An 18,267-nucleotide genomic window follows, 5' to 3' on the forward strand; every position below is an offset into this window, starting at 1 on the left:
TTCATATTTTTCTCATCACCAACCAAAGCCCAAAAATCTAATTTCCTATCAATTAAATTAAATGTTTATAAGAAAACCCATTGTTGTTTTTTCATCTGTTTTGTTCGCTCTCTTACTGTTTCGTCTTCACTCACAAAAAAATCATTTTTTCGTCCGAACAAATAAGCTCAGTTTCGGTTTGATCTCACAGTACTTTATTTCAGCTGTGCAAAAGTCTTATAGATTCGTAAAGTGTTAAAAGGTGAAATCTTGGGTACTTCCTGAACTGGGCTCTGGGTTTTGAGGCGTTTCTATTTTATTTGTTTATTTTTTACAAAGTGATTTCTTTTTGCCACGCTTTACAGAGTGATTTTGAGATATCTTGAAAATCTGGGATTTTGCTTCCAGGAAACACCATGGGGTTTTAAATTAAATTCTTTGTGAATTTGTTTTCGTGGAATTTGAAATACGGAAGGTACTAATACTATGAGTAGCAGTGGAATAGAAGTGGTGGGATCAGATGCTCCCACAGACTACCATTTAGCTCCAAGAACCACCGAAGAAAACCCAAATCAAGTAACTGGATCAGCACCACCACTACCACCAGTTTCTATCTCGCTTCCGACGGACACGGCTGCCGTATTTGGCGGCGCCGTCTCTTTGAAGAAGAAGAGGGGCAGGCCCAGGAAATATGGCCCTGATGGCTCCGTGTCTATGACCCTTTCACCGATGCCACTTTCTTCCTCGGCACCACCTCCGGTGATTGACTTCTCCTCCGTTCATAAAAGGGGTAAAGTCCGTTATGCCGGCGGCTCCGCCACCAAGATGCAAGAGCCGAGAATGGAGACTGAGAGTTTGGGTAATCCATAGATAATTCTAGAATATACGATTTGTCGTGTATGTGGTTGTTTTTTGCTGCATGCATGTTGATGAATATTTGCTCGTGTACTGATCTGTTCTTGGTTTATACGAATCCCAAGTGTCAATTATGTTTTCGGAACGTCCAATGTTTTATGTTGGGAGGGAAGCAGTGGGACCTGTGCATAAATGTGAAGTGTAATAATAGCTCATGCAAATGGGTGGTTGTAAGTATCAAGTGTGTTTATTGGTTGTCTTGGGATCAAGGAACCTCGATATTATGGCTTTTATGAGGCGCTTTTTTCCTTCAACAGAGAAGGGTTTCGTTTATTAAAGTCGCCTTCTTGAAATAATTTACTTGTCCTTGTTACCTTTCTTCATCTGTCTTTGGTGATGGGAAAAAATATTAGGTTATTAATTTAATCAGTACTGTTCTTGGATCCGGAAATTGTTTCACATTTATTATCACATTTTTTCGGATGCATGCCACTTACCACTTGAACTATTTTCTAATGAAATTCATAGTAATTATAGCTGCGAACTATATTATGATTAAATGTTGATTGAAATGGTTCAGATGATTTGGTAGGAAGTCCTTGTTAATATAACAGTGTTTCTGTCCTTCGAGTGATTTAGATTGTTAAAATTTCGCAGATTTTTTTTCTTCATTTAAATATCTGTATAATTTACGGTTCATTAAGCTCTTTTGGTAATCTGAAATTGAGTGAAGCTTTTCTCCTTGTACGTTTCTCTATCTCCTTTGTTTTGCATCTCTGCATTTCATTTCTTTAAACTGCATCGCGTTGAACTTGATGGTGCATATTACTGCTTCTGCAGTTCTGTGTAATTCTGCTGCAAAATTGATCCTCAAAATCCTATTTAAGTTTGGTCTCGACCCCTTGAACAGTTGAACATTTGTGATCTTATCATGTGTTCGTTGTATAACTTGCCTCGTTTTCTCAAAGTTTCCTTTGGTTAGAGTTGCTGAACATATATAGGCGTTTTCAGGTGTCTATATTTTTCCTAAAAGCCCATCCTAGGCACTCGGGATTAGTTTGATGTCCTAGTACATTGATTGCTCACTTTTCTTTAATTAGGATACAACCTGAGCTCATCTCTAATGGTGCATTTTGTCTTAATCCGAAATTAGACGACACCTTGTAATATGCACAATCTCTTGAGCTCTAAAGAAAATGCGCTTAACTTCAATGAATCGCATTTGTCTGCAAGCTTTTCATTATGCGCTGATATCGTTGCCTCATTGCTACGTTGGAATTCCCTGCATAAATTTATGTATCAGGTCGAATATTTTCCCATTTATCGGCATACTTGTGCTCTTTTGCTCGTAGGGGACAAAGTGATTGCTGACATTGAATTTTTGTTAGGTGAACGGGTTTCATGCTCTGTCGGTGCTAATTTTACACCTCATATCATCACTGTCGGTGCTGGAGAGGTAAGATATTGATGATATGTGGAATTTGTCTGCCGATTAATATTAGTGTTCAGTCTCGGGATATTAACAATTTTATTTTTGGCGGTCTTAGGACGTCACGATGAAGGTCATATCCTTCTCTCAACAAGGTCCTCGAGCAATTTGCATTCTATCTGCTAATGGCCTAGTTTCAAGCGTCACTCTACGGCAACCTGATTCTTCTGGCGGTACATTGACATATGAGGTGCTGAAATCATTTGATTAACAAAATAATTCTATGCCCCAAATTCTCGTTCTTTGTTTTGATTTTATACCTTATATCATATTGATCAAGAATAAAAATTCCTGTCCAGTATAGTTCGACTACATGCATTGATTAAATGTCCCTTTTTATGACGCCTAGATCAATGTTTCTTCTACTCAATATTCTAAAGCGTTCATTTTTAAACTAATGTTCTTCCATTTTTGACAAAGAGTCTGGTATACATATCTCGTATTCTTTATTTCAGATTATCTTCTCATGTATCTGATAGCAAAATGCTGTTTTTCATGGACCAAAGTGTTAAATAATTTGTTTCTTATGTTGTTTAGGGTCGTTTTGAGATACTCTCGTTGACTGGTTCATTTACGCCATCTGAGACTGGTGGAGTAAGAAACAGATCCGGTGGTATGAGCGTTTCTTTGGCTAGTCCTGATGGTCGCGTCCTAGGTGGTGGAGTTTCTGGCCTATTAGTAGCAGCCAGTCCTGTGCAGGTGCATCTTTTTTTCTCCAACGTTTTGAAAGCATAATAAACTTTGATCACACGACATCTCCTAACATTCAGTTCGTTTCACCATGAAGTAGATAGTGGTGGGTAGTTTTCTGGCTGGAAACCAGGTCGAGCAGAAGACTGACGAACACAAACCCGAGCCAATGGCTATCATACCTGCTGCTGCAATAACCATCTCGAGCGCAGGGATGGAAGGCACAAATCAGGCTTCCCGCCTTGTTCCGTGGAGATAGCCGGTCCTTAATGCTCCATAGCTGGTCCTTAATGCTCCCATACTCGAGGAATAACCCCACCGACATCAATGTTCTCTAAAGTGGATAGTTCGAATTTTTTTAACACAGTTGCAACTGATCGATTGGAATTACTGGTAAGGTTTGTGTAGGTCCAATTTCTGTGTCTTTTGAACCCATTATATGTTCCTTTCTTTGGAACTGTTGCTTTAGAGTTTTTATAGCTAGAGCTCTGCCTTCACTCCACGTGCTAATAGGACAAAAACACGCTTTTAATAGCAACTTTTACTAATACGTTTTGATGGTTTAATGTATACCAATATATATGTCCATTTCTTTTAAATTCTACGTAGGATGCATTGTAATTTTAAATGTTTTTTTGAGGAATAGTTTGTTATATTTGGGTCTCGTATAATGTTTCGCATATTCTATTCTACATAGAATTGGTGACGGGCTTTCTTCTCTTTTCTTTTTTAATTATTCAATTAATTTTTTTTTAAAAAATATTTTATAAAATTATTTTAGTGTGTCTATAATTCTGTTGGATTCTTTTAGTCAATTAATGTTGATTTTCGATGTAAATAAAATTTAAAATTATAAAAAGTTTGAAAAATGAATGAATTAAAGAAGTAACAATATTTAAAATTATAAAGTAACCGAAAAATGTTTACTATACTTGGAACAAGTAAACCGTTGACGACATATTATATAATAATGGGTACTAAACGAAAATCAATTTACTATTTGATTGACGCGGTCGAATATCTACATATTTCTAAATCAATTTACTATATTGTTTTATGATGATGAAATTTGAACTAGTTATTTTTCGATGTGTAGTGAGTCAATCTTTAAGTTAACGTAGTACTATGTAAATCATACTAATCAGGTAAAATCTCATTGAGAAAATTTATGTGACAAACTCGTCCGATAAAGTGTTTATAGGAAAAATCAAACACATTATTAATCACTAATGATCAAATGTTCATTTATTCCACCGACTCAAATACTTTCACGTAGAGAAATCATTTTACTATGTGATCGACGTGGTCGATAACTACATATTTCATGGTCTTCCACGTAGCCTTGCCGAGTCGAAACAATAGATAAATACTACAATTAATTGTGAATGTTAATTAATTAATCATAGTCAAAAGTTATGCAATTAAGACTGGGTAAGTTATCCAACCCCACAGGTAAATAAAACGTACAGGAAAATTTCAAGCCTATTTTTATTAAGGAAATTATTCGACCTGTTCAAATATTTCAACTATAAATACCCTCTACATTTTGTGCATTTGAAACCACTTCTCAGGCTCAATTCACTTCAGCGGCAATAGTAATCTATTACTGCATTAATCCATTCCTTATATTTAAGATGGCCATTCGATTCTTTCTAGGTTTTTTCGCATTGACTTCGATTTGTTTATTAGCATATGCATCTGATCCTAGCCCTCTTCAAGATTTCTGTGTGGCGGTTAATGATTCAAAAGCCTCTGGTAATTATTTGTATAAATTTTTAAGTTTTATAAAACCGGTAATGTTTTATTTTACATTATTTTGTTCATATTATTTGAAAATTATTATACCATTTATTCGGATTGTTGGCCATTATTTGGCTTCACTCCAAAATCAATAAGTTAATGCAAAGTTATATGTATGTTTGATGCAGTGTTTGTGAATGGAAAGATTTGCAAGAGTCCAAATGTGGTTTCGGCCGATGATTTCTATTTCAATGGTCTGAACAAGCCCGGAAACACATCAAATCCAGTAGGCTCAAGGGTTACTCCAGTTAATGTGAACCAAATTCCTGGGCTCAACACTTTGGGCATTTCATTGGTTCGAATTGATTATGCACCATACGGGCTCAACCCTCCTCACACGCATCCTCGTGCCACAGAAATCCTCGTTGTCGTTGAAGGAACTCTGTACGTTGGGTTCGTGACTTCTAACCCAGCAAATCCGAACCAGAAGAACAAGCTTTTTACCAAGACATTGTATCCAGGAGACGTGTTTGTGTTCCCTGAAGGCCTCATTCATTTTCAATTCAATACCGGAAAAACCAATGCGGTTGCATTTGCCGGGTTAAGTAGTCAGAATCCAGGAGTTATTACTGTTGCAAATGCTGTTTTTGGCTCTCAACCACCGATTTCCATCGATGTTCTTACAAAAGCTTTCCAGGTTGACAAAAATGTGATCCAATATCTTCAAGGACAGTTTTGGATGAATAACAACTAAAATAGATACTGGTCAAATTAAGACAAAGCTCCATTGTATTTTCTTTCCTACTTGTTTGAGTACCAAAATAAGGAGCATGAATAAATTATACGATTCTTTGATGTTCTCTTCAATCATTTTGCCAAATAAAGATGGATAAATATACAATTATTTTTGGTTCCTAACATTGTAATGTCTAGTTTCGTTGATTTAATAACAAGTTTTTGCAGTTTACAGCTACAATTTTCTTTGAAAAAAATGTAAAATGTGTTAACAAACAAGCATGCTCGTGATATGTTAACAAACAAACATGCGCGGTTCTATCACAAGTGAGTCAATTCCAACTCGGAAGTACCCAAACGTTAAGAAACCAAACCATGTCCAACATTAGTTGGAACTACGATTGTAGAGATCAGTCTCCTATTAGAAACACAATTACGTGCCTGCCGTTAAACCATGTTATAGTTAAGCTGCGAACTACTGCCTCCATTCCTGCTTTATTTCTTCTGGTTTTCTGTCGTCGGTATCGTTTTTGACTTTTTGTTAGTTAAGTTTATATTTTGATATAATCAAATTATGTTACCATACTTGAATCACGTGGATTTGATAGGATGAATTGAAGGGGAAATTAAGTTTAGTTCAAGTTTGGGAGGTAGGATGGAGCACAAAATCATGTCAATGGTGTATGCCAATCTCACTTGTTGGCTTCGGACATCAAAAGAAAAAAATTCCAGATGATCTGCAACACCAATACTTAAATGCATTCCCTTTCCGTAATTTAGTCATGTATCTTTCAACTCTCGACAATTGTAGTCTTTTTTTTTTAATCATGAATGTTGTGGTACTGCACACATCAATGTCGTGTTAATGCTACATCAACACCAAATAAGTGTCATGTTCGTCTGCAAATTACTAAAATCGAAAAAAAAAGGTATGATTAAAATTTGATAACAGAGAACCAAAATTGTCGTTTTTCCTAAATAGAAGTTTTGCATTGTTAATTTGATGCATCAGCCATCAAGGAACATATTTTGGACTGACAATAAAATTAGTTGCTGATGGATGCCTTATATAACGAGCAGATAAAAGTCCCACCGATTTAAAGTTATTTGGGACTAACACACGCACAGTCGCACACATTGTCATATATATTCGTCCACATATAACATATTATTTTTTGAAGTTCAAGTTCCTTGGTTTTGTTTGAATATATATAATTTAAGCAAATGAAAACATTATGAAGTTTGATTTTTAATAGTTAGTAATAAAAATAAAAATTCAAAAATTGTCAGAAAGTTCGTAAACGAAATTTTTACAAAAAGAGAAGCATTCATGATCATTTCTGCATGCTTCGTAGAAATTTTAAAGAAAATGAACAAGTCCGATTGGATATGTTCTTAACATATGAAGAAATTAGAACTTTGATCTTGTCATATTTCTGTATAGTTTGTGCAAAATGCATTTAAGATGACTAATTGTTAACTAACCCTAACTAAACTATTAATTTAAGCAACGGTTGCATACATCTTTTACCTACTTAAATCTACTTATTTTTTTCGTTCACATAGGGCCTTGTTATTGTTAATTAATGATGAAACAGGAATACGTTTACACGAACTTATTTTTCCTTTAGTATGACGACTTCCCGAAACCTCCTGCTTTTCCTTGTCGATGGCCCTAACTTAAATCGCTTTCTTGAGCTTGCATACCAAGTTAGGATTCCTAGGAGAAGGAATGGAATTAACTTCATTCGTGAATAAATGAAGATTTACATTTTTTATTATGTAATTGCCAATTTTTCATTTTATATCATGTTATCAGTCATTTCAATTTATTGTCTTAATCCAATAACTTGAACTTTTTTCCTTTCAATTTTAGTAACTTTTTTATTGGATTGCTGACGTGCAATCTAACGCATAAAAAATTTTCGGCGCCACACCATCATTTTCTATTGCAACATCATCATTTTACTGTGCCATGTCAGAACTTAAATGAAAAAAGACTAAATCGAAAACAAAATTCAAATTAATGGACTATAGCTTGATAGCATGACAAAAAATGAAAAACATGCAATTTATCGGACCAAAATTATAATTTTCCCTAATAAAATTTTAAAAAAATTTATGTGAAAAATTAAAGCTCATCATATTACCTCTTAAACGTTCTTGAAAAAAAGGATAGATTTTAAATTATGAAATTCAGAAGCATCTAAATTATAAGTGTGGTTCATTTATATACGACAAATCCTAAATTAGGGATATAAACGAACCAAGCCACTCGTGAGCTATTCGGAGCTTGGTTCGATAAAAAGCTATCCTGATATCATTCGTTAAACTTATCGAGCGCTTGTCGAGTATAGCTCGAACTTAAGGATACTCGGCACGTAAACTCGCGAGCCTGTTTGCGAGCTCAAGCTCGAGCTCGGCTCATTTATGTTGAGCTCAACTAGTTTATTGGGCCTTAAGTGTACAATGATAATTATTTGCATTGTCAAATATCGAAATATGAATGTAAGTGAAATGATTGAAACACTATAAAATGAAAAGCATTCCCCCTTAAATCTAATATCTCAGTTGATCTTTTGGCTTAGAATGCTCGACGAGCTCGAAAACGAGCTAAAAAATTATCTTGTTTAACGAGGCTCGTTAAACATGATAAACGAGCTATTAACGAGCAGATCGCGAGTCGTGAGATTAATAATTTTAAAACGAGTCAAGCTCGAGTTTATGATAAAAGCTCGAATCGAGTTCGAATATATATATATACCATTAACGAGCCGAACAGTACGGCTTGCTACTGTTCGACTCGGTCCGTTTACTTCCCTACCCTAAATCATCAATAACAAAACAAATATACGTTCGACTTGGATCACCTCAAAGTCCATCTTGTTTTTACTCAAATAAAAAATAAAATTCTACGTACATAAATTTTTAAATGACATATGAAAGATTGATTCCAAATTTCCAAATTACTTTAAATTATCATCGTAGTCAAAATTCATAATTTATAGTGTTTTATCAGTGATACAACATGATGAACTATAACATATATTGTAAGTATAAATTGTGCGGTTGTTGAATGAATAATCAAACCTATATAAATGGATTTAATTGATTTTCTAAATAAGCATATAATAAGCTGAAGGCATGTGAAAACCAATGGAGAAATATTGTAAAAATTGACCCTTTCCATTAATAAACCGAGTCACTGCTGATAAAATCTACATATATAAAACAATAAACTAATGGTTGTGTATAAACTAAGCTATTAACTAACGAATCTTAGTAGTCAAAAGTTGGGAAATTAAGAAAGGGTAGGTTATCCAACTCTGCAGGTAAATGAATTAGGACAAGTTCAAAATTTTTGTTTATTAAGGAAATCAATTCGACTTGTTCAAACATTTCAAGTATAAATACACTTGCATTTTAATGCATTTCAAACCACCTCTCAAGCTCAAACACTTCAGCAGCAATACAGCAAGTGCAATCCATTCCTAACAGCTTCGATATTTTAAGATGACTATTCGTTTCTCTCTTGGATTTTTTATATTAACTTTGATATTTTCATTAGCTTCTGCATCTGATCCTAGTCCTCTTCAAGACTTTTGTGTTGCAGTTGACGATTCGAAGGCTTCTGGTAATTAATTCCATGTTGTTCTCACGAATAAGTTAAATCTCATTTTTTTTATCTTTATCGAAGTTATATTAATGTTTACTATTATAGGATTATTTCGATCAACTTATTCGAAACTTTATATCATTTGTTTGCATTATTAGTCATAATTCGGTTTCCTTGCATATATGTTCATGCACAATTATATGTATGATGCAGTGTTTGTGAACGGGAAGATTTGCAAGAACCCAAATATGGTATCGGCAGATGATTTTTATTTCAATGGTCTGAACAAGCCCGGAAACACATCAAATCCGTTAGGCTCAAGGGTTACTCCGGTTAATGTAAACCAAATTCCTGGGCTCAACACTTTGGGCATTTCATTGGTTCGAATTGACTATGCACCATACGGTCTCAACCCTCCTCACACGCATCCTCGTGCCACAGAAATTCTCGTTGTTGTTGAAGGAACTCTATACGTTGGGTTCGTGACTTCAAACCCAGCAAATCCGAACCAGAAGAACAAGCTTTTTACCAAGACATTGCATCCCGGAGATGTGTTTGTATTCCCTGAAGGCCTCATTCATTTTCAGTTCAACACCGGAAAAACCAATGTGGTCGCATTTGCCGGATTAAGTAGCCAGAATCCAGGAGTCATCACCATTGCAAATGCTGTTTTTGGCTCCGAACCACCGATTTCTATCGACGTTCTTACCAAGGCATTTCAGGTTGACAAAAATGTGATTCAGCATCTTCAAGGACAATTTTGGATGAATAACAACTAAAATAAACCGTACGGCACGACAAAGCTCCATTGTTTTTCATTTCTATTTCAGTGTAATAAGGAGTAACAATCTTTGATGTTGTCATCATATTGACAAATAATATGGATTGATATACAATTGATTTGGGTACTTAAGATTTTATTCATTATCTCTTTTCGTTGGTTTGATTATGCCATTGCAATTTACAGCTACAATTCTTTATGATAAAGTGTGAAATAGTCAGTAAACAAGCACCACTGTTCGGATACGATTAAATTTGGTTCAATTGAGATTCTGAAAGTATAGATACGACGAATCAATATGATACCATTTAATTAAAATTTTAAAAATACAATTTCTTGGACCAGCAATAAAACGTTTTTATAAAAGTTTTTTCTAAAAAAAGATTTTTTTTAAATAATTGTTTTAAAAAAATATATATGTTTTGACGATTATTATATAAATTAATGTTAAAAATTACATCATTATTTTATTTCTATAAACATGATGTTAAAAAATAATATGTTTTGATTTACATCATTATTATATTTCTATAAATATAAAAAAAATCTCCCAATTATTATTTAAAAATTATATTTGGAGAAATTGTTTCAAAAACTTTTTACATAAAATTTCATCGAAACACATATTTTAAGTTTTTTCATTTATAAAATACTAAAAATCTTTTTAAAGTACTTTTCTAAAAACGAAACCATTTTCAAGCAATCGGAATTGGTGTATATTCATTTGGACGATTAAGTCAGTACAGTAACGTAGTAGATTGTTTTATATAACCTAATTAAACAATTAATATAGTCACCGGCTGAATATATATTTTTCCTACTTAAACATATTTATTTTTTCATTCACACTGGGATATAGTACCATAGTTGGTTGTTTTATATATATATACACACACTGGCATCAACTATATATATATATATATATAAAACCTAACGTTTGCCGTTTTATAAAAAGTACAACAATATTCCAAGCATCACGATTCAATCATTTTCTCAGTAGAGATGATTATTTTACCCCAACAATCAATCTTTCAATAATTACATTTTTTGTCATCCATTATAATGAAACTCGTGTATTTGGATCTGATACTAATTATACGGCTGATCGTTTATTGTTTTGCCAAAATCTATAGTTGATGGTAATGCATGTGTAACTCAAATTTTTTAAACTGCATAGCATATATGTGTTTGTGTGTGTGGCGTTCTTTGAATAGACAGGTTATAAATTTGTATTTTATGGAAATATTTTATTGATAAATTTTGAATGATTTTACTATGTGAAAATGTAGAATTCATTATATTAATTGCTCTTAAGCAATATTAAAATAAAAGGTGATCAATTTTTAAATTGATGGATCGGAGTTCAAATATCCAATTAAGCAAGTGTGAGTGTGATGAATGAATTTGAAATCAGGAACATCATAAATACGACCTTGATCACCTCAACGTGACGTTTGTCTTTGTGAGTTACACAAAAAAAAATATATAAATCCGTTGACATTTATTTTTTTTTATAAAATATGTATTTCAAATTAAGTCAATCATCAATCGTCGTCCAAATACATGACTTTGTCTTTTTATATCAATGATGCAAATACGATTATTTACGGTGATATCTACGAATATATCTATAAATTCTACAGTTTATTGAATTAATAATTAAAATATTTGAAATTCGACGACGCAAGTAAAAGAATCGATAAACGTTCTCTACCCTGGAACTAGTATAATATCATGCTCTATGAATACAGGGTCATGCTAAATGTACAATAGAGGTTACACGTTGGGTTGTAAATGTATTTGAAATGACAAAACTATCATAAATGCATTTTTGAAAGAATTTTTCAAATAAAATGCAAGGATAACTTTGTCATTTCAAATGCATCCTACAAACCAATTTGTAAATCTCATTGTACATATAACATTTTCTATGAAAATAAAAACGAAACATATATAACAGGCACAAAACAAAATCTGTATAAGATTATTTTGATTGACCTGGTCGATTTTCTTACATATTTCTTGGTCTTAATTCTACCTTTGTTTAGTCATTGGGTACTGTTAAGTAATTGGATTAGGACCAGGTGAGTTATCCTCAGCAGGTAAATGAATTTGGACAAGTTCAAACATTTTTCTTATTAAGGAAACCTTCCGACTTGTTCAATTCAAGTATAAATACACTTACATTTTATGCATTTCAAATCACCCCTCAAGCTCAAACACTTCAGCAGCAATATAGCAAGTGCAATCCATTCCTAACCGCTTCAATATTTTAAGATGGTCATTGGATCGTATCTCTCTTAGTTTTTTGGTATTAACTTTGATATGTTCATTAGTGTGTGCATCTGATCCAAGTCATCTTCAAGACTTTTGTGTTGCGGTTGACGATTCGAAGGCTTCTAGTAATTAATTCCATGCATGTTCTCACGAATAAATTAAATATAATTTCTTAGATTTATCAAAGTTATATTAATGTTTACTTTTATATGATTATTTGATAAACTTATTCGAAACTTTATACCATTTTGTTTGCATTATTAGTCATAATTCGGCTCCCTTGCATATGTTCATGCAAAATTATATGTATGATGCAGTGTTTGTGAACGGGAAGATTTGCAAGAACCCAAATATGGTATTAGCAGATGATTTCTATTTCAGTGGTCTAAACAAGCCCAGAAACACATCAAATCCATTAGGCTCAAGGGTTACTCCGGTTAATGTAAACCAAATTCCTGGACTCAACACTTTGGGCATTTCATTGGTTCGTATTGATTATGCACCATACGGGCTCAATCCTCCTCACACGCATCTTCGTGCCACCGAAATTCTTGTCGTAGTTGAAGGAACTCTATACGTTGGGTTCGTGACTTCGAACCCAGCAAATCCGAACCAGAAAAACAAGCTTTTTACCAAGAAATTGTATCCAAGAGATGTGTTTGTGTTTCCTGAAGGCCTTGTTCATTTTAAGTTCAATACAGGAAAATCCAATGTTGTCGTATTTGCTGGACTAAGCAGCTAGAATCCAGGAGTCATCACCATTGCAAATGTTGTTTTTGGCTCCGAACCACCGATTTTTATCGATGTTCTTACCAAGACATTTCAGGTTGATAAGAACGTGATCCAATATCTTCAAGGACAATTTTGGATGAATGACAACTAACATAAACCAGACCGCAAATCTCCATTGTTTTTTTTCCAATTCTCTACTTTTTTTATTAATATAAAGAGCTTGAATTGTTATATAGTGCTTTGATGATTTTTTCTAATTCTCTTGAATTATTATATAGTGCTTTAATTCTATTTTCTCCGGACTTCCAACCATTTTATAAAGAAAAATATATAATTTGTGGCTTTCAAATAAGTTAACAAAAATGGCAAAAATTAATTTTTAAAAATAATTATTAAATATATATTTATAATTTATACACACTCCCATTATATATATATTATTTTTAGGAAATTATATTTTTGGACATGTGATTTTATCATTTTATGATTTTAGTTCTTTATATTATCAAATTTAAGTTTTATTCATGTATTTTTTTTCGACAATTTTAGTCATTTTTTATTAACAATAATGCTATGACACCATACTAGTTAGCGTCAATTAAAAAAAAACTAAAAGTTTCAAAAAATAAAAATAAAAGACTAAAACTGAAATTCGACAACATAAAAAATAAAAATTGCACATGTAAAAAAAAAATCAATGGTAACCACCATCCATGAAAAAAAATATATTTTTCCCCATTTATTATTTACCATTTTCAAGTCTCAATTTTAGGAAAAGTTAGGGAACCTATGCTTGCTTTAACCCTTCAAATCTTATTTTCATATTTTTCACATCACCAACCAAAGCCAAAAAATTCAATTTCCTCTCATTTAAATCAAATGTTTAGAAGAAAATCCATTGTTGTTTTTTCATCTGTTTGTTCGCTTTCTCTTACTGTTTCGTCTTCACTCGTAACAAAATCATTTTTTCGTCCAAACAAATTAGCTCAGTTTCAGTTTGATCTCACAGTACTTTATTTCAGCTTTGCAAAACTCATTATAGATTCGTAAAGTGTTAAAAGGTGAAATCTTGGGTACTTCCTGAACTTGGGCTCTGCGTTTTGAGGCGTTTCTATTTTATTTGTTTATTTATTTTTTCTTTACAAAGTGATTTCTTTTTGCTACGCTTTACAGAGTGATTTTGAGATATCTTGAAAATCTGGGATTTTGCTTCCAGGAAACACCATGGGGTTTTAAATTAAATTTTTTGTGAATTGTTTTCGTGGAATTTGAAATACAGAAGGTACAAATACTATGAGTAGCAGTGGAACAGCAGTGGTGGGATCAGATGCTCCCACAGACTACCATTTAGCTCCCAGAACCACCGAAGAAAACCCAAATCAAGTAACTGGATCAGCACCACCACTACCACCAGTTTCTATCTCGCTTCCGACGGACACGGCTGCCGTAGTTGGCGGCGCCGTCTCTTTGAAGAAGAAGAGGGGCAGGTCCAGGAAGTATGGTTTATGGACCTGATGGCTCCGTGTCTATGACCCTTTCACCGATGCCACTTTCTTCCTCGGCTCCACCTCCGGTGATTGACTTCTCCTCCGTTCAGAAAAGGAGTAAAGTCCGTTATGCCGGCGGCTCCTCCGTAATCATTGTCATATATATTCATCCAAATGTAACATATTGTTTTTTGAAGTTCAAGTTCCTTGATTTTGTTTGAATATATATAATTTAAGCAAATGAAAACATTATGAATTTTGATTTTTAATAGTTAGTAATAAAAATAAAAATTCAAAAATTTCCAGAATGTTTGTAAACGAAATTTTTACAAAAAGCGAAGCATGCATGATCATTTCTGCACGCTTCGTAGAAATTTTAAAGAAAACGAACAAGTCAGATCGGATACGTTCTTAACATATGAAGAAATTAGAACTTTGATATTTTCATATATCTGTATAGTTTGTGCAAGCGACGACTAATGGTTAACTAACCCTAACTAAACTATTAATTTAAGCAACCGTTGCATACATCTTTTACCTACTTATATCTACTTTTTTTTTTCGTTCGCGTAGGGCCTTGTTATTGTTAATTAATTGTGAAACAGGAATACATATACACTAACATATTTTTCCTTTAGACTGACTACTTCTCGAAACCTCCTGCTTTTGCTTGTGGACGGCCATAACTTAAATCGCTTTCTTGAGCTTGCATACCAAGTTAGGATTCCTAGGAAAAGGGATGGAGTTGACTTCAATCGTGAATAAATGAAAATTTACATTTTTTATTATGTAATTGCCAATTTTTCATTTTATATCATGTTATCCGATCATGTCGATTCATTGTCTTAATCCAATAACTTGCACTTTTTTCTTTTCAATTTTAGTAATTTTTTTATCGGAGTGCTGATATATAATCAGACGCATAAAAAAATTTCGGCGCCACACCATCATTTTCTAGCGCAACATCATCATTTTATTGTGCCACGTCGGAACTTAAATGAAAAAAGACTAAATCGTAAACAAAATTCAAATTGGCGGAGCATAGACTGATAACATGACAAAAAATGAAAAACATGCAATTTACCGGACCAAAATGAAAATTTTCCCTAGTAAAATTTTTTTAAAAATAATTATGTGAAAAATTAAAGCTCGCTATATAACCTCTTAAACGTGCTTGAAAAAAAAAGATAGATTTTAAATTATGAAATTCAGAAGCATCTAAATTATAAGTGTGGTTCATTTCTACACGACAAATCCTAAATTAGGGATATAAACTAACCAAGCCATTCGTGAGCTGTTTAGAGCTTGGTCTGATAAAAAATCTCGTCTGATATCGTTCGTTAAACTTATCGAGCTTATCGAGTATAGCTCTAACTTAAGGATACTCGGCTCGTAAACTCGCGAGCCTACTTGCAAGCTCAAGCTCGAGCTCGGCTCATTTATGTTGAGCTCAACTAGTTTATTGGGCCTTAAGTGTACAATGATAATTATTTGCATTGTCTCCCATCGAAATATGAATGTAAGAGAAGTGATTGAAACACTATAAAAAAAAAAAAAAAANCCCATTAAATCTAATATCTCAGTTGATCTTTTGGCTTAGAATGCTCGACGAGATCGAAAACGAGCTAAAAAATTATCTTGTTTAACGAGGCTCGTTAAACATGATAAACAAGCTATTAACGAGCAGATCGCGAGTCGTGAGATTAATAATTTTAAAACGAGTCAAGCTCGAGTTTATGATAAAAGCTCGAATCGAGTTCGAATCTATATATATACCATTAACGAGCCGAACAGTACGGCTTGCTACTGTTCGACTCGGTCCGCTTACTTCCCTACCCTAAATCATCAATAACAAAACAAATATACGTTCGACTTGGATCACCTCAAAGTCCGTCTTGTTTTTACTCAAATAAAAAATAAAATTCTACGTACATAAATTTTTAAATGACATATGAAAGATTGATTCCACATTTCCAAATTACTTTAAATTATCATCGTAGTCAAAATTCATAATTTATAGTGTTTTATCAGTGATACAACATGATGAACTATAACATATATTGTATGTATGAATTGTGCGGTTGTTGAATGAATAATCAAACCTATATAAATGGATTTAATTGATTTTCTAAATAAGCATATAATAAGCTGAAGGCATGTGAAAACCAATGGAGAAATATTGTAAAAATTGACCCTTTCCATTAATAAACCGAGTCACTGCTGATAAAATCTACATATATAAAACAATAAACTAATGGTTGTGTATAAACTAAGCTATTAACTAACGAATCTTAGTAGTCAAAAGTTGGGAAATTAAGAAAGGGTAGGTTATCCAACTCTGCAGGTAAATGAATTAGGACAAGTTCAAAATTTTTGTTTATTAAGGAAATCAATTCGACTTGTTCAAACATTTCAAGTATAAATACACTTGCATTTTAATGCATTTCAAACCACCTCTCAAGCTCAAACACTTCAGCAGCAATATAGCAAGTGCATTCCATTCCTAACGGCTTCGATATTTTAAGATGACTATTCGTTTCTCTCTTGGCTTTTTTATATTAACTTTGATATGTTCATTAGCTTCTGCATCTGATCCTAGTCCTCTTCAAGACTTTTGTGTTGCTGTTGACGATTCGAAGGCTTCTGGTAATTAATTCCATGCATGTTCTCACGAATAAGTTAAATATCATTTTTTATCTTTATCAAAGTTATATTAATGTTTACTATTATAGGATTATTTCGATCAACTTATTCGAAACTTTATACCATTTTGTTTGCTTTGTTAGTCATAATTCGGTTTCCTTGCATATATGTTCATAGACAATTACATGTATGATGCAGTGTTCGTGAACGGGAAGATTTGCAAGAACCCAAATATGGTATCGGCAGATGATTTCTATTTCAATGGTCTGAACAAGCCCGGAAACACATCAAATCCATTAGGCTCAAGGGTTACTCCAGTTAATGTAAACCAAATTCCTGGGCTCAACACTTTGGGCATTTCATTGGTTCGAATTGACTATGCACCATACGGGCTCAACCCTCCTCACACGCATCCTCGTGCCACAGAAATTCTCGTTGTTGTTGAAGGAACTCTATACGTTGGGTTCGTGACTTCAAACCCAGCAAATCCGAACCAGAAGAACAAGCTTTTTACCAAGACATTGCATCCAGGAGATGTGTTTGTATTCCCTGAAAGCCTCATTCATTTTCAGTTCAACACAGGAAAAACCAATGTGGTTGCATTTGCCGGATTAAGTAGCAAGAATCCAGGAGTCATCACCATTGCAAATGCTGTTTTTGGCTCCGAGCCACCAATTTCTATCGATGTTCTTACCAAGGCATTCCAAGTTGACAAAAATGTGATTCAGCATCTTCAAGGACAATTTTGGATGAATAACAACTAAAATAAACCAGACCGCAAGGCTCCATTGTTTTTTCTAATTCGCTACTTGTTTGATTATAATAAAGAGCTTGAATTATTATATGGTGCTTTGATGTTCTCTTTAATAATTTAGGCAAGCAAATAAAACCAGACCTGATGCTGCAGCATTGTGTTTCTTTTCTTGTTGTTAAGTATAATAAAGAGTATGGCTAATAGTTCTTTGATGTGCTTTTTATTCATTTTACAGATTATGGATTGATAATCGACAGGTTTGTAATCAGACTATACTATTTGACGCTCAAAGTTTTTTGCACTTCTTAGGAAAATTGTCTTCTCTTTCTTTTAATTGATTATATTGTGAGCAATAACAATTTATAAATTACAGTAACAACTTTTTTAAAAAATATGTTAAACACGTTATGTTCAAAACACTCGTCAAGTTTAAGTTTTGACCATCTCCAAAACAAAAAAAGACGCACCCCGATTAACAAAATATCCGGA

The 18,267-nt window shown here is 33.3% G+C and overlaps 3 protein-coding genes and 2 pseudogenes across 4 annotated transcripts; all 5 read left to right on the plus strand.

Moving 5' to 3' along the window:
- LOC140978387 (AT-hook motif nuclear-localized protein 1-like) lies at window positions 1-3,610 on the plus strand (annotated as a pseudogene).
- A 980-nt stretch (window positions 3,611-4,590) lies between these two features.
- Window positions 4,591-5,654, plus strand: LOC140978388 (germin-like protein subfamily 1 member 13). The gene is made up of 2 exons (XM_073443368.1): window positions 4,591-4,768; window positions 4,942-5,654. Exons 1-2 carry the CDS (start codon window positions 4,648-4,650, stop codon window positions 5,505-5,507), a joined length of 687 nt encoding a protein of 228 aa, XP_073299469.1. The 5' UTR covers window positions 4,591-4,647; the 3' UTR covers window positions 5,508-5,654.
- A 3,279-nt stretch (window positions 5,655-8,933) lies between these two features.
- Window positions 8,934-10,048, plus strand: LOC140978775 (germin-like protein subfamily 1 member 14). The gene is made up of 2 exons (XM_073443998.1): window positions 8,934-9,122; window positions 9,318-10,048. The coding sequence occupies exons 1-2, from the start codon at window positions 9,002-9,004 to the stop codon at window positions 9,881-9,883; spliced, it is 687 nt and encodes a 228-aa protein (XP_073300099.1). The 5' UTR covers window positions 8,934-9,001; the 3' UTR covers window positions 9,884-10,048.
- Window positions 10,049-12,089: 2,041 nt separating this feature from the next.
- Window positions 12,090-18,051, plus strand: LOC140978010 (germin-like protein subfamily 1 member 17). Of its 2 annotated transcripts, XM_073442726.1 has the most exons (3): window positions 12,090-12,165; window positions 16,907-17,027; window positions 17,223-18,051. In XM_073442726.1, exons 1-3 carry the CDS (start codon window positions 12,163-12,165, stop codon window positions 17,786-17,788), a joined length of 690 nt encoding a protein of 229 aa, XP_073298827.1. In that variant the 5' UTR covers window positions 12,090-12,162; the 3' UTR covers window positions 17,789-18,051. The 2 variants fall into 2 exon arrangements, with proteins under 2 accessions (XP_073298827.1, XP_073298828.1); XM_073442727.1 differs by lacking the exon at window positions 12,090-12,165 and having other exon boundaries at window positions 16,819-17,027.
- Window positions 12,162-13,092, plus strand: LOC140978011 (germin-like protein subfamily 1 member 16; annotated as a pseudogene).
- Window positions 18,052-18,267: the final 216 nt, after the last annotated feature.

Source organism: Primulina huaijiensis, chromosome 6, assembly GCF_012295235.1.
Source record: "Primulina huaijiensis isolate GDHJ02 chromosome 6, ASM1229523v2, whole genome shotgun sequence".
In the NCBI taxonomy this organism is placed as follows: Eukaryota; Viridiplantae; Streptophyta; class Magnoliopsida; order Lamiales; family Gesneriaceae; genus Primulina; species Primulina huaijiensis.

What these genes read in the sequence shown, in the direction of transcription:
- LOC140978388 (XM_073443368.1), top strand. Translation starts at nt 4,648, where the DNA reads ATGGCCATTCGATTCTTTCTAGGTTTTTTCGCATTGACTTCGATTTGT. An exon ending in TAATGATTCAAAAGCCTCTG is followed by an intron (nt 4,769 to 4,941) that starts GTAATTATTTGT and finishes TGTTTGATGCAG; the next exon opens with TGTTTGTGAATGGAAAGATT.
- LOC140978775 (XM_073443998.1), top strand. Translation starts at nt 9,002, where the DNA reads ATGACTATTCGTTTCTCTCTTGGATTTTTTATATTAACTTTGATATTT. An exon ending in TGACGATTCGAAGGCTTCTG is followed by an intron (nt 9,123 to 9,317) that starts GTAATTAATTCC and finishes TGTATGATGCAG; the next exon opens with TGTTTGTGAACGGGAAGATT.
- LOC140978010 (XM_073442726.1), top strand. An exon ending in TGACGATTCGAAGGCTTCTG is followed by an intron (nt 17,028 to 17,222) that starts GTAATTAATTCC and finishes TGTATGATGCAG; the next exon opens with TGTTCGTGAACGGGAAGATT.